The 16,746-nt window shown below is 37.3% G+C and overlaps 1 protein-coding gene across 4 annotated transcripts in view; it reads left to right on the top strand.

The window, feature by feature from the left end:
* Window positions 1-16,746, top strand: part of SPATA16 (spermatogenesis associated 16) — a 245,119-nt gene that overhangs the window by 193,550 nt on the left and 34,823 nt on the right. For all 4 annotated transcript variants that reach the window (XM_058730511.1, XM_058730512.1, XM_058730513.1 and 1 more), the window contains exons 7-10: window positions 4,984-5,130; window positions 6,192-6,304; window positions 13,708-13,872; window positions 16,481-16,564. In XM_058730511.1, coding sequence (XP_058586494.1) covers window positions 4,984-5,130; window positions 6,192-6,304; window positions 13,708-13,872; window positions 16,481-16,564 — 509 coding nt within the window. The remainder of the gene's footprint in view (window positions 1-4,983; window positions 5,131-6,191; window positions 6,305-13,707; window positions 13,873-16,480; window positions 16,565-16,746) is intronic.

The following is a 16,746-nucleotide window of genomic DNA, read 5'->3' as shown; positions in this document are numbered from 1 at the left end:
AGACTATACTTTCCGTCCCTAATGTTTTGTTTAGCAGTAATCGCTAAAGCCACCAGAATAGAGACCAGCCCCCTGCCGCCAAGACTGTACGTATGAAGAACTTATCAGTGATCCAAGGACAGCTTGGAAGACCACTGAATGAGAAGGCAGGAAGAGCAAGGGAGAAAGAGCAATCAGGAGGGGTGTGTGTGTGTGTGTGTGTGTGTGTGTAGGAGAGAGGAGGAAACAGAGACAGACAGACAGACAGAGACAGGTAGAAAGAGAAGAAACTGTCACTGACCTCCAGGAAGGTGACTTGGAGAAGAAGGAGGAGGGAAACAGTACAGAAGGTCAAACTGCATGAATAACTTGAAGACCTGAAAACATGAATAACACTGAAGACCAGCCTTCTGTGGTACAATAAAAGGTTCTTGATAAAGGGCAAACTTTATCCTCTTTTGCTGAGGTTAGACATCTTTCAAAAAGAATTGAAAGATTTTGTTTTTGCAAGAAACTTAATCTGCATAAACTATGTTTGATATTCTTTCTTAAAGCATTCACTTTCCTAATGGTAAAAATTTGGAACTGCATCATACCTGAAAAACTGATTTTTTAATAATAAATTTGGTCATACTCATCTAAATTTCACCTCTAATTGTGATAAATTGTAAAAGAATGCATTAACGGATTTATTTCTCGTGTTTTCTTCTGGAATGACAGAAGCAAAGTGAACATTTTTAATCAGTTCAACTTTCCTACCAAAGAACAATACAATCTGGTTAACTTTCATATCCATCAGGGGCACAGGGCTTTTCGGACGTAGGTAGAGGTTTATGAGCATAAAATTGAGAACAATTAGCACTCAAATTAATGTTACATAAGATTCAACATCTGGTAAGTATGTCGTCATTTTGGGTCATAGACCACCTGCTAGGCTAAATGTTCATACAACTGCAATTTACTCTGCATACAAATGGAATAAGAATGATACTTTAAAAAAATTTTTTTTTCTAAATTTAACAGTTTGAATGTAGGGGCCTCTCATGTCTTAAAACTTCAACTAGAAGTTCATAATAGATGGAACACATGAGATAAAACAGGGGATTGAAAGGAACAGAAGATACTTTTATTTTTGCAAGCATATTTTATGATAAATTAGCTATATTGCTAACATTAGTTTCACTAGTCAATCTAATCACTGCCACTATCAGTGCCATTCTTCTCTTTATCCACCAAATATTTAAGAGCAAGTAGAGGTCAACATTTCAAACTCCCCATTTATTTAGGTAATTGAGCCCTCAAACATCTGGCTGCTTCTGGCAATAGAGCTGCACCAGAAAATGACAAATCTCAAGATGCCTCTTGCAAGCCTACTGCCAACAGCCCATGCACAGCATACCCTAATCACTTCTGAACTTTGGCACTCTGGAGCCTCCTATCATTTCTATCAATGTAGGCCTTAAAGCTTTAAAGGTGTCCTGCCAGGAACCCCCTCTGAGCTGGAAGCAGGTGCTGACAGGAAGTTTCAGCTCTGGGATCCAGAAGCTTCTATGTCTAGATACACTCTGGGTTTGTGTGGAGGTCAGAGCAGACATAAAGCCTATCCACACGTATTCAGGGGGCCTCTTGCCCTCCAAAGGTACCCAAGAAGCCAAGGACGTCTCCATGGAACAGCCCCCAACATCATCCCCAGCATGGCCTGAAGGCCTCAGGCCTTGTAAGTCAGGGAGCAAAACCAAGTTAAAGAGCAAACTGTAGCCAAAGATCACATACCTTCTGGCCTTGATCTCCAGAGTATGCTAATTCCTGAAAATGCTGACAGTTTATAAATTTAGGCATCTTATAGAATGCTAAATGATGACCACAATCGAAATAAACGTGAGGGACACCGAGGTGGCTCAGCTGGTTAAGCATCCAACTTCAGCTCAGGTCATGATCTCATGGTTAGTGAGTTCAAGCCCTGCATCAGGCTCTGTGCTGACAGCTGGGAGCCTGGAGCCTGCTTCAGATTCTGTGTCTCCTTCTCTGTTCCTCTCCCACTTTTGCTCTGTCTCTCTCTGTCTCCCAAAAGTATATAAGTGTTAAAAAATTTTTTTTAAATATGATGATCATATATCAGAAGGGTGAGTTAGTGTCCTTTTTGTTTTTACTTAGTTGCCTTTCTACATGATCAGGTTCTTGGCCACTTCAGCCAAACTGGTGAACTCTTCCCTCACTATATACAACTAGACAGTATTAGGCTGGAAGCAGAAGATGTGCCTGTGGTTATCTACAGAAGATTTCAAAAGCAAGGAGACTTCCTGCACCTTTGAAGTTTAAATGCAAAAATCACAATTTTTACCTTGCTTAGAGAAATGAGACAGTCTTTAAAAAAGAAGCAGTTTGTGATTCAAACACCAACTAAAGAGTCGTGTTAAATCTGCATGTTAAAGCACCTAAAAGTTACTCTATTAGTTCTGAGAACTCTGTGCTTGCTGTGTACTTTTCTAGATAGAGTAGGAAATGTCCTATCTAGAATCATGTCTATTAAAACCATCTATTTATTGGCATTGCCGTGCTTCTATAACACGCTTCCCATTGATTTTTAGAATAATGATTATTGTCATGGCTCAGTTGTCATGGGGATAGTTTTAAGAGTTAAGTTTTGATGTCCAGCTGCCTGACTTTCAATTCTGGTGGCTCCATTTGCTCCCTGTGTGATCCTAGGCAAGTTTGCAAACTCTTCGTGAAGCTTTGGTTTTGCCATCTGCAAGGTGAGCATCATAATAGGCCCACCTACACAGTTGTTGAGTGAAAAGGATAATCCTGGAAAAGTGTATAGCACAGAAGTGCCAGATAAATGTTGGCTCTCAGTAACATCAAGGGATTACCTGATCTTGAGTCACCAAAGAAAGACTAAAACATGTCTAATATATTTTGTTCTGTGTTTGTGTTTAAAAGATATTTTGTGATATTTTGGTTTTTTCAATAAGCATACATGTTAACTCTCTGTTTGACAGCCATGCTTTATTTGATTAACCAAAATGTGTCAAAGAGCTTTGAAAAATTGTTGGTCTGTGGAAGGGTTTAAGGTGACTATTGCATGTAGGGTGTAGAACGGGTTACGGTCATGTGGGTGGGTAGTTGGTGTTCCAGGCTCCAAACAGAACAGCTCTACTTTTATCAACTTTAAATGTTGGGGTCCTCAAAGGATACAGGAGTTCTGATTCATAGGGGCACATATACCCCAATGTTCATACAAATGTTTCAACAAAGCCAAATTATGGAAAGAACCTAAATGTCCATCAACCGATGAATGGATAAAGATGTGGTTTATATACACAATAGAATACTACTTGGCAATGAGAAAGAATGAAATCCTGCCATTTGCAGCAACGTGGATGGAACTGGAGAGTATTATGCAAAGTGCAGTCAGTCAGAGAAAGACAGATATCATATGTTTTCACTCATGTGTGAAACTTGAGAAACTTAACAGAAGACCATGGGGGAAGGGAAGAGGAAAAAAAATAGTTACAGAGAGGGAGGGAGGCAAACCATAAGGGACTCTTAAATACAGAGAACAAACTGAGGGTTGATGGCGGGGGAGGGTAGAGAAGAAGAGGCGTGATGGGCATTGAGGAGGGCACTTGTTGGGATGAGCGCTGGGTGTTGTGGGTAAGTGATGAATCATGGGAATCTACTCCCCAAACCAAGAGCACACTTTACACACTGTATGTTAGCCAACTTGACAATAAATTATATTTAAAACATATATGTATACTGGGCTTCTCAGTAAATTTTAGTTTGAACAAAGGGTTCTGCAGCTAAAAATAGGAATGGAGTATGCCAGAGAGGGTGGATAAAAACATTCATCGTTTCTGTATCTATTATTTTTTAAAGGCATATTACAGATAAATGATGAAGGCTGTATTTGAATCATTACCATTTCAGTTCTGATTCTACATTAAAAACTGACCTTTAACCAAATCATAACTGAAGGAGATTTGGAATTGCATCATTTTCCCTTTCTGGCAGTGTTAAGTCAGGAGAGCTCATTAAACCCTCTGTTCATCATCCTTCATTTGTGAAGTCTATCACAATTAACCAAAGCGTTATCACTCAGAATGGAAATGATTTAAGTGAATCTGGCCACCAAGACCCCATAGTTGACATTTGTCCGTATCTCAAAAGTAGTCCAGAGCCACGCAAGCCTAAAGCAGAGTGCAGGGGTTAGGTCCACGGTCTCTGCAGTGAGACTGCCAAGGATGAATCCCGCTTTGTCCACTTACAGGCTGTGTTCTTGTGTAAGTCACATCCTATCTGTGTCCCTCAACTTTCTGTTCACAAAATGGGGACAATAGCACCAATTTTGTGAGGCTATCATGAGGATTTAAAAAGACAATGTGCACAAAGTACTTAGAACAAGGGAAGGCAGAAAATAAGTACTCAGTAAATATTAGTTCTCATGGTCATTAAGTATATGAGTTTGTTTTGCAACCATTTTCATGACACTTGAATTATTTCCCAGTCTAATTACAAAAATCAGTATATTTGTCATTTCAAATTTTCTTCAACTACAGGAGGGATGGTAACTAAATTAATTAGTCTTATATTTTAATTCTCACTTGGCAATTTTTCTCTTTCCTTTCATATAACGTTATTTCTTTAAATCTTAAACTATGAACAGAAAAATCAAATTCTCTTGAAAAGAGCACACAGAAAAATATTAAGCCTGCAAGCTTGTCCTGAACTTTCTATTATTTTGAATGGAAGGAGATCCATGTAATCGAACCATATTTTACTACTATGCTCTATGTATGTTTATATTTTTTAAAAAGCATAAATAATGAAATACATACCATAATAAAATTTTGATATATCGTGCATTTGACATTTTGATGCATACACTTCTACTGTGCCTTAAATATTTGTATTTATAATGCCTTCCAAGTACAATTCCTGAAATTTAGGGGGAAAATACCCTTTGATATCAAAGCCTTTAGTTCATTTCCTATTGTATTTCAGATCTTCAAGGAGTCCACATGTTGCCTCAGACAGTTGACTGGTCATCTTTTCCTCCCCAACAATACCTCTTGACTCTTGGGTTCAAAAACAAAGAAGATGGAAAATTTTTGGAAAAACTATCAAGTAGGAAGCTGCCTACATTTACAGGTAAATCACATGGACTTATATTATTATCCTTCAATGCTGTTCTAAGGCAGGAACTGTGCATTCTTCAGCAAATCTTATTCATCACAAGGCCTAGCATATAGTAGTGCTAGACCCCAAAAAATGTTTGTTGGGTAATTATTAACTCCTTCCAGTCTTCCTTGTGGATTAGTTAACAATACCTGGGATTCAGACTCCCCCAAGACCAATGCAATTCTAGAATGCCTGCCTCCCTCACTCCAACCATCTCACCCCTATAGCACTAAACATAAAGTGCCTAAACATAAAGCACTTAAAGAATACAAGTTTTTGTTCTTATCAGTTAGCAAATGTAGAAAGAAATTCTCCGACAAAAGTATTATGCAAAATAAAAAATATAGCCAATGACAACTTTAAATCACTTGGATTATCTGCTTTTGTACTGATATTTGTTCCATTCTTATGTAATTAGCCAAGAGCTTAGATCTCCTGAAGAGTTTTACAGTTAAATGGTATTCAGTAATTCTAGTTGAAACTTTCAAAAATGAAGAAAATATTCACATGGAGTAGAAGTCTCAGATTTGTGGGCAGAATTCATGACCAGGTTAAATTTATTCCTTCAGCTCTACCCACATAATTAAGGATTTGTGTTTTATCTGGCACTCTATCCTCCGAGGCTTATCTCAACTTCAAGCCACATTCAAAATCAGTGGGATTTGCACACTTGAATAATACCTGGGAGAAACAAGACAAGAATCAGACACATTTATGACAACATTTTTTCACAAGTCAGGGAAAACACTCTGCAGAGAGAGATGAATTGTTATAGGCTGTCTCTTAGATCTCTCAATCAGGAAACACAACAAAATGAATAAATGATAGTCGCGAAAGGGCAATGTCTCCTCTGCCTTTCTCCTCATAGATCTTTCATTGTTATGCATGTGGTCTAGGGATGGTACTAGTTTCTACACTAAAGATTTCATATCTATTAACGTTGAGATATCTGTATATAGCTTGCTAAAGAAAGCATTTTTGAAATGAAAGTCTGGAAAAATAGTATAAAAGTTTACTGTTACAATTTTTAGAACATAAAACTCCCTTCGGTCTGCTGACCAAAGAAGACACAGTGAGGCACATGGAGACAATGGGGAAGCGGATCTTGCCAATACTGGATTTTGTTAGAAGCACCCAATTGAATGTAGGTATATGAGTGTCTTATATTTGTCCAAAGCACAAATTTTAGACAATTCCAAAAGTATGGAAAGTTTACGGTGCAAATATTGCAAATATTGCAAGATTTCAGAAGCATTCATGGTAAATCTCATCTGCAAAACCAAGCAAAGTTTAGCTTATGATTTGGGTTGTTTTAATATATTTTAAAACAAAAACCACACTGAGATATCACCTCACGCCAGTCAGAGTGGCTAAAATGAACAAATCAGGAGACTATAGATGCTGGAGAGGATGTAGAGAAACAGGAACTCTCTTGCACTTTGGTGGGAATGCAAACTGGTGCATCCGCTCTGGAAAACAGTGTGGAGGTTCCTCAAAAAATTAAAAATAGACCTACCCTATACCCAGCAAGAGCACTGCTAGGAATTTACCCAAGGGATACAGGAGTGCTGATGCATAGGGGCACTTGTACCCCAATGTTTACAGCAGCACTCTCAACAATAGCCAAATTATGGAAAGAGCCTAAATGTCCATCAACTGATGAATAAAGAAATTGTGGTTTATATACACAATGGAATACTACATGGCAATGAGAAAGAATGAAATATGGCCTTTTGTAGCAACGTGGATGGAACTGGAGAGTGTTATGCTAAGTGAAATAAGTCATATGGAGAAAGACAGATACCATATGTTTTCACTCTTATGTGGATCCTGAGAAACTTAACAGAAGACCATGGGGGAGGGGAAGAAAACAAAGAACAGTTAGAGAGGGAGGGAGCCAAACCATAAGAGACTCTTAAAAACTGAGAATAAACTGAGGGTTGATTGGGGGTGGGAGGGAGGGGAGGGTGGGTAATGGGCACTGAGGAGGGCAACTGTTGGGATGAGCACTGGGTGTTGTATGGAAACCAATTTGACAATAAATTTCATATTTTAAAAAAACATATGTATATGTATGTATATGTATATACATACACACATATATACACATATATATACATATGTATATATGTTTTAAAATATATATATACACACACATATATACACACACATATATATATACATATATATATATATATATATACATAACAAATTCTGGAAATTGCATAGTGTAGCATTGCAATATGTTTTAAAATATATATATATACACACACACATATATACACATATATATACATATACACACATATATATACATATATACACATATATACACATATACATATATATGTATATATATACACATATATACACATATATACATACATATATATATGTACACATATATACACATATATACACATATATATATACATATATACACATATGTATATATGTGTATATATGTATATATATGTGTATATATGTATATATGTGTATGTGTATATATATACACATATATACACATATATATACATATATATGTATATGTATATATATATGTGTGTGTGTGTGTGTATATATATATATTTTTTTAAACATATTGCAATGCTACACTATGCAATTTCCAGAATTTGTTAGGCTAGTGTCTCTTTAAAGAGATTTTTCTTTGTGCCTTCCTGATATCTAATTCAAGTTTGCAGTACATTTGTCACTTCAAATCAGCAACACATTTTTAGTGAACACAGTGTTTCCCTACTTTGTATATTGGGCTATTATACATAACTATTTTGTTACGTACACAAGAATTCGGAATTTTCAAGCTAGTGCCTCTGCACCACACTTCTAAATTGGATACTACCCTAAGAGTTGGCAATTGATCTTTGTACACCCCTAAGGTAAGTTTTCTGATCCAGGGAAAATTTGCCCTTTCTACTTTTCAGTGTTAAAAAGCCCAAAATAAGACCTGAATTATGCTGTACTGTTTTACAAAATGTAAGCCATTATGCTGAAAGTTCATAAAGGGAACTTCCCATTAACAGGCTATAAAGACTACAGATTTTCCCCTTTTAAAATATTTTTCAAAAGGCCTAGAAGCTGGAAATTTTGAAGAATTTTCTTTTTGTGGCTTTTGTATTACATCATTGATTTGATGTTCTTACCTTACAAGGGGAACCAAGGGGGTCATCACAAACAGCTACTTAACATCTGTTCAGCAGTTTATCTGCTCAATAACATTATTCAGCATTTTTAAAAAGCTATAAAACCCCTAATCTATTTGCACGTTTTGTAATTCTATGCATTACAAATACAAAAGCACATTTTTACTGATTTTCCTACCACATAGCTCCACCCCTCCCCATAACTGCGTTCCACTCAATTATCTCTCCTATATTTCTACTAAGAAGAAATCCAGGAGTGCCTGGGTGGTTCAGTCAGTTAAGCGTCTGACTTTGGCTCAAGTCATGATATCACGGCTCATGAGTTTGAGCCCCACATTGGGCTCTGTGCTGACAGCTCAGAGCCTGGAGCCTGCTTCAGATTCTGTGTCTCCCTCTCTCTCTGCCCCTCCCCCACCCACACTCTGTTTCTCTCTCTCGAAAATAAACAAACATTAAAAAATTAAAAGAAGAAGAAGAAGAAGAAGAAGAAGAAGAAGAAGAAGAAGAAGAAGAAGAAGAAGAAGAAATCCATTTCCATTTTCTCACAGTTCTAGAGGCTAGAAATCCAAGATCAGGGTGCCACATGCTCAAGTTCTGATGAAGTCCCTCTTCCTGGCTTGCAATCGGCCACCTTCTATCTGTGTGCTCACGTGGCAGACAGTAAGGTCTCTGGTGTCTCTTCATATAAGAGCATCAATCCTATCACGAGGCTTCCACCCTAATGACTTTGTCTAATCCCAAAGGCCCCATCACTATACCATCACACCCAGGATTAGGACTTCAATATATGAATTTGGATGGGTGGATACAAACTTTCAGTTTATAGCAATCTCATTGGCTCTACCACAAATTTTAGGTCCTGTTCTCCAATTTACCCTCTATCATAACCTCCTCCAGCCATACACACACCATCACCAACCTCGGTTAGAGACCCACGTGCATCATCCTTGTCATCACCAGACCCTTGCAAGCAGTGGAATCTTTGCTAACAAAAACCATCACCATACAGCATTATTTCACCTCTTCAGTTCATGGTTAGCCTAGCAGAGCCATGGTTAGCTTATCAGAGCTGAAAGTTGTGGAAGTGATCTCTTGGTGCCCTGGCTCTTTGGGGCAACAGTGGCCATATCTTATTACTTGTCAGGGCACTGGCCACATCACCTCTTGCCAGTTCATATCTCACAGTGTGTTGTGTATGCACTTTGGGCCTATCTAGACATCACACACTTTTTAAATATTCTTCACTCATTTTCTTCTCACGTTTCAAAGGGCATTCTATCCACTTACAAATTTGTATGTGCGTGTATCTTCATGTGTCCATAAAGGATATTTGAAAACCACAACTAAAATTCTTAGCATTGAAATAATCCCTCAGTCTTCTTTAAAATAAGTCAGCACCACTTTGCTACGTGCAAGGCATTTTATCAACATTTCTAGGTTAACTCTATGGGAAATGGAATCTTCCAAAATAGTTTTTAGAAGATTATCTCAAACATGGATGCAATGGAAATGAAGCAAGTGAGCCAGAAGGTACCCAGGAACCACAAGTATATCCAAATATTGGCCTCTAGGCTTTTTCTTGTATGTCCAACTACAGCTTCATAAAGCAGGACTGAATAAAATTGGCTGCGAAGGTAACCTAGCTTAATGAAGCAAGTAATGAGTTGGTAAGTAGAAATTATTGCTACATTTTGCCATTAACTGTGACCCAAGAAACACTCAACAGTGTTTTTAAGATTCCCTGAAGTATGTGTTTTTTTTCTTGTCACATATCAAATGCTGTCCACTTGAATGTTTAGGTATTGCATTGTTCATATTAGTTATTACCCTCACTTGTGACACCTACAGATGAAGACTTTGGTCCAAGGCTATGCTTTGTGTAACCCTAGGGCAAGTCGCTTAACCTCTGAGCTATTTTTTCTCATTTATTAAATAAGCTGATATCTGCCAGGCCCACCTCACAGAGTTGTTGGAGACCAAAAGTACATAATCCATGTTGAAACACTTTGTAAAGCAGTACAAATTTCACGATTTTAAATTATTTGTATTGGTTTTAGTTTGTTTTGACAAAGGACAGTTTGATAGACCTTTGTTTTTCTTTATGCAAGCTGTATACTTGGAAATTATATGTTCCTCTAAAATGATTGTGTGAGTGTCCTACAGATTTCTAACTTTTTTCCTTAGATCACTAATGTGCTCAGATCTATTCACAAAGGCAGGATTAGAAGTGTCATCTCCAGCCATGGAGTGAATCTACTCACCACAGTAGGGCTTCCCAGGGAACATGAATTTTCATCTCTTGCCACGAGACGGTAGAAGGAGACAAGGACATTCCTGGTTTTCTGTGTGTCAGGCAATGATTCTCCTTACACTCTGACCCCAGTTTCCTTATCTTTATATTCCTTTACTAGGCATACAACAATAACACATGGCCAAACAAGAATGATTCTGGTACCGTAAGAGTTATAATCTAAAATATTCTACCACCTTCCTACCCGGTGGCTCTTAATCCCATTTAACATCAACCCCACCCAACCAGTAGCTCTGCTCTAATGGTATTTTTCCTTCTCTGGATCCTTGTCCTAATTATTTCACATGCTACCATATGCCATTGTGCTTTTCCATTCATTAACTTTATTGGCTGCTGTCAGTTTCAAACCTTATGTACTGTGCTTCCTGGGCTAAATGTTAAAGAGTTAAAATAATAAAATCTCTCACCATGCATGAAGCCTTCTTCACAGCCTGACTTGCCAAAAAATGACCTAACCATGTTTTAATACCTCATTAATTTTACTTTTAATTTCCTCCAAGTGAAGCATAAAAAACGTTTACATATACACATTTGAAATGAACAATGATATGTGTTTTCTACCCCTTTTTTGCAATTAATGATTCTACACGTATGTCAAATGGAAATATATTTACTTGGGTTCTGCTTTCTAATGGTATTATATAGTACCACTTACTTGCCAAACCTTTAACCATACCTGCTGTTAAATCTAGGCAATTCTCGGACTGAAGCTTTCATTTGCACTTGATATTTACCTAACCTTCATTGTACCTGTATGAGGTTTTAGCTTCAGTCTTGGCCACTTTATTACACTCTTTCCAGCAGCTAAGGACACTTTTGATCACTCCTGAAGTCTCATTGGGAGGGCTACTTTCCCTTTAGATTTAGCTTTTGGTAACATTAGATGTTTAACCTAATTCCTTCATGTTTCATTATTTCCTTTATTTTCTTAAAGAAACGGCATTAAAACATTCCTCCTGGCGCTAGATATCAATTTGTATCTCTTTTTCACTATGTCTCTCAAAAATCCGCATCTTGTATAGGTAAAATATTAACTTATAGTCCCCTGATAACTAAATTGCATTGGCTTAAGGTAGTGGGGGAGGATAGGTAACGATTAGCAGTCAACTATGCTCTCTCCCTAGAATCTGATTTGTATGGAGCGCTTCCTGTTTTGTTATGCATCCAACAATCAAGCTAACAAAGCACCATTGCCTTCCACTATTTTTATTTTCCTGATGTTTTGGAAAATTACACTGATAGATTATGTTCCCGAGCAGACTGCTGTTGTTTCTGCTCTTTGGAGTTGAGTCACTACACCACTTTCCTACAATGAGCCCCATTGTTTATTTTAAAGAAGAACAAAGAAAGCAATTTTTCTTCAGAAAGAAAACAGTTTCTCCTGCAACTTGCTTTCCTCTATTTGACAGTGTCCCATTGTTTAGCTACATGTTTAAACTAAATGGGTAAGCTAGCTATTTTGTCAAGTCAGAGAAGGGATCCCAAATCCACAATTGCAATCATCACTCCTATAGGCTCACAGGTTTTCAGATAAATGATTAATCAGGAAAAACAAATTAGCACAGACTAATGTGCCATTAGTCAAATGGCACAGATAAGTGTTAGGGAGGCATATACAGCATATACAATGTAATGCTCCTCAACCTTCCTATACTACCAAGATGCTAGAAGAGTGCCAACTTCTAGAGGTCAGTGTCCATCAAAACACGAATGTGACATTTCAGAAAGAACTGCTTTCCACATGCAAGTTGAAATTCAGATGCTCTTTAGTAATGCTAGTTTCTAATAATTTTTCTTTTTAGAAGAGATTCTATTTTAAGAAGAAAAAATCATGTCTGCCTTCTCTAATGTCTGGAGAGAAAAATCTGTTCTATAAACATACACAAACTAAAATAGTCTTTGTTCAAATATTAGGCTTTAAAATGGTGGTTTGTTCAACTTCAACTTGAGATATTTGAATATGGGGGGGGGGGGAACCTAGCTAAAAATCGTATTTCTAGGGCAACATATCAAGAGATAGTGATTCACCTTGTAAGGCCCAGTACTCTGCACAGTTAACAAAACCTCATGATTCCTGTACAGGTGGTCAAGGAGGAACCCTGTTATAAAGGAACACCAGTCATCCAGACTTCCTCTTCTGAGCACCAGGATGTGGAATGCAGTTGCCAAACTATATCTTCCTGTGACTTCCCACTTCTTATCACCATCCAAACACAGCAGAAACTCAAAGCTTTTCTATTAACCCTTAGATACCCCTCTGTCCTTTTTCCTAAATATAAATGAGAATTTTGTGATGTTTTATTTTTCCCATCAAGCATTAAAATTTGTATTAGAAGTTTTAGAGAAGGGCATGTCTCCTGTTTTATGGCTCACTGGTACACCTTATTAAAAGTGTGCCCCATTTTTAAGAAAGCCCAAAATGCCAATAGATTCATGGGGGGAGGGGTTGGCCCTTACAAATGTGTACGTAGCCTATTTCAGGATGGATTGTGTCAGTTGTTGGGATGGTCCAAGGAGCCAGAATCAAGTGCTCTAATACTCTGGAGGGGAACCAGAGTCCAAGGCCATCCAGTGAGAACTAAAGGTAAAAGCAGATTTAATTTTAGCCATTAGGGTATACAGAATTCAATATGCATAACATTTTTTAGGATTCAACTTGCATAAAAAGTATTCTTTTATATACACAAGACAGTAGGCAACTCTTAGCTCCTATGATGCCTTGGTGACATAGATAAAGTCACCCTCTCTAAATGAACACAACTTTGTGGGATCCCCACTAGGAGAGTGGAACACATTCAATTTCAGTCCCCTCTTTTCCCCTCAGCCCAGGTTCCTTCTGCAGGGCCACCTGCACATCCTTCTCAACAGTCTTGCAAAGCGTTTCCTTTTTGTACATTCATCTGTTTGAAGGAAGGGTGCAGACAATTCTCTAAAATAATGGAAAGAAACACTTATTTGTGTTAGGTAGCCATCGCTTCCAAGGATGTAAATATAATAATCCCTGACTTCAATCTCTAGGGAGAGGTCTATTTCCATGATTTTGGTCTAAAACATTTCCTTTTACTGGGAGACTAGGGGAGTTTCCACGGGTGCTCGGGTGTGATGGAGAAGCTGCAGTATGCCAGCCTCCTGAGCCGGCTGCAGAGAGTGAAGGAGCAGTCCCAGGTGATCAATCAAGCAATGGCGGAGCTGGCAACCATTCCCTATCTACAGGACATCAGTCAAGAGGAGACGGAATTGGTAAGTGTTTTTCTTTGTTTAAGGCTTTCACAGGCCCCCAGCCAACATAAGAATGATATGTCCTGGAAAACAAAATTGTGAGAATCAATGTAGTCGGAGGGCAACCTGCCCAACCCTCCTGAGGCATTTTAATAAAGAAATTGGAAAATGTAGAAAGATGTGTTTCTGTCTTTTATTTGCTCATGTCGACTAGCCTCCATTTTTATAGTAAGAACTTTGTGATGTGTAAAAACATGGAAAAGGGCTCAGGGTCAGGCTGAGTCAGGCTGACTTTTTGTGGGTCAGGCTTTTTGCTTTAAATAAAATATAATTTTGATAAATTATTTCTTAAACTCCCAGATGGGTTAGTATATAATTTTCTTGTAAGGGAAAGTAGAGAGAACAAGAGTAATTACTATATAAAAAACAACCCTACGAAATAGTCTTTATAGTTTTCTTATTCACTTCTAGCATCACATATATGTTGGTAGTGCCAACACACACACACACACACACACACACACACACACACACATACACACACTGGTACATGTAGATAAAACAGTTGTTTCATTGCAAGGGAAAATGTAGTTAGACAAATGGCTTTTTTTTTAACTGAATTGACCAATTAACTCAGAAAACACAGAGCCAGTCAAAAATCAGTTGATGGACTATCTCACAGAAACAATCTTCAAACAGATGTGTCTATTATAACCATAATTAATATGAGAAATGATGGCTCCTCATTTGTAAAACTATTACTAACCAATGTGAGGGCCATTCGAGGAAAGGTAAAATTCACTGTATATGGAAATCCTAATGTGTTGTAAGGGAGGGCTCTTTACTTTGAGGCTTTAATTGAAGGTAGCTAAAACTAATTATAGACCTGAATTGAATTCACATAGCAAGGATGAGAACAGCCCAAACCGATCACCTGTAATTTTCAGATAACTAAAGCAACCCTCCCTCTTTGAGCTTTTAAAGTTGTAACAAATTAATCCATCAAGAAGTGAACTGCCAACATTTATAATGTTCATCTGACCCTATAAAAAGGTATTATAAATACTGATATTCAAAGTATATAAAATGGTCTGACTAGCTGAATGATAAAACTATGCGTACCAAAGTATTAAACTGTGGGGGGAGGGAGTCTAGTAATCAAGGAATTACTAAATCAAAACCGGCAATAATACTTTGTAAACCTTTATGGTTGTGCACAGTGGAGCACCTTCTAAAAGGCTAAGTGTTTATCCTTCCGTTCATAATGCATTCAGGAGTGCAGTAAGTATGGAGTTTTCAAAGTGCATATTATAGCCAATTTTAGATGATTAATGCTCCTCTGAGATAAGAGGAAGCAAAGAAAATGTTAATTTAAGAAGCTGGCACAGTGTTGATCCTGTCTTCCTAAAAAGCACACTCAAGATTTAAATGAAAAATACAGGGGAGTTTTCTGCACTTAGGTCTTCTTAACCACCTATCTGGAGCTTTTTTTTTTTTTTTCCTCTGGAAATACTTACATTTCCAAATATATACACAGAGCATCAAACTAGCATTATTGACATCCCTTACTCACATGTTGTGCAATATCCCATTATCTGAAACCTTGGAAAATAGGATTTCAGGGGTATTTTCAAATTTATATGCCTACTAGAAAAAAAAATGTAATGTATATGGATGTACATGTACAGGCCAAATATTTAAAAATCATGTATCTTACAAGATTTCATCACCTTAAGTAATAGATTTTACTTTCCAACTTCCAAGCATAGGTTAACCTAGAAAATAAATCCTAGTAATATCTTTTATGGTGCTATATAAACAGTGACTGCTCAGTAGAAGAGTTTTGAGTGACTCAACTCTGCCCTCCTGCTTAAGCTCTGCAATATCTAAAGTACAGAGAGATTATCTAAGGGTTCATACTCTGATGGCACAGTGAACTGAACTGACATTTGTTCTTTTTTAGAGAACTTTCTTTTCTAGCTTTGAATATCGCATGGCTCGATGCAGCTTCATTACCTTACAACCGCATACATAGCATGTAGATCAGATTCTTTTCAATTGGGACAAGGCAGTTTGGGGCAAAGGGTGGAATTTTTTAAACTTGCCTTTCAAAAAGGCAACTTGGTTATTTTGAAATTTTAGGAAATAAAAGGATAGTAAAAGAACTTAAATGAGCTAGATCCTTTAAAATGCAATAAAACGGCACAATTTTAGTATTGTCCTCGGGTGAGCTTTTGCATGAGGCCTAGAATTATGATACATTAGCCTCAGGAGAAAATACTAAAATGCGCTCATGTACTACATGCCATTTCCTGAGAGAATTAACTACCGCCTTCATTCTTTACAACCCAAATCTGTTTTTACAAAACAGCAACACTTACTACATTAAAACCTATATGTTTTCTACAAATTCTCAAGAAGAATCTTTCCATTGTTACAATATTTTATATCTGCAATAATACTTGGTAATGACTGAAGCAAAGATGAGGTGGCGGTGTTCATTGTCGGAAAGATGAGTAATAAAATCATCAGCGTACAAATGATTTTTTAATTAGGTTTTAATCTGTGTATTTAGAGAAGTTATTTCTGTGTGAATTCCATGCTGATAATTTTTATCTTGGTGCCACAGCTGCAGTCACTAATGGCAGATGCTATGGACACCCTTGAAGGAAGAAGAAACGATAAAGAACGTGTGTGGAATACAATCCAAAAGGTAAAACTTTGAGCTGAAGGAAAAAAGACATATTATTCTCGGAGGAAATGTCCATCTTGGGTCAAATCTGCTTAGAAGATACAAAGAAAAGAAAGCTCTTCAGGTTGTTTTATTGTCTGTTTGGGTTTTTTAAATAAATGCAGCTATCTCCCTGGAAGTGTAACCAGAATCAAAATGGATTT

Source organism: Neofelis nebulosa, chromosome 5 (genome assembly GCF_028018385.1).
Source record: "Neofelis nebulosa isolate mNeoNeb1 chromosome 5, mNeoNeb1.pri, whole genome shotgun sequence".
Classification (NCBI taxonomy): domain Eukaryota; kingdom Metazoa; phylum Chordata; class Mammalia; order Carnivora; family Felidae; genus Neofelis; species Neofelis nebulosa.
The sequence above is the reverse complement of the archived record's forward strand: the minus strand, read 5'-3'. Positions and strand labels throughout refer to the sequence as shown.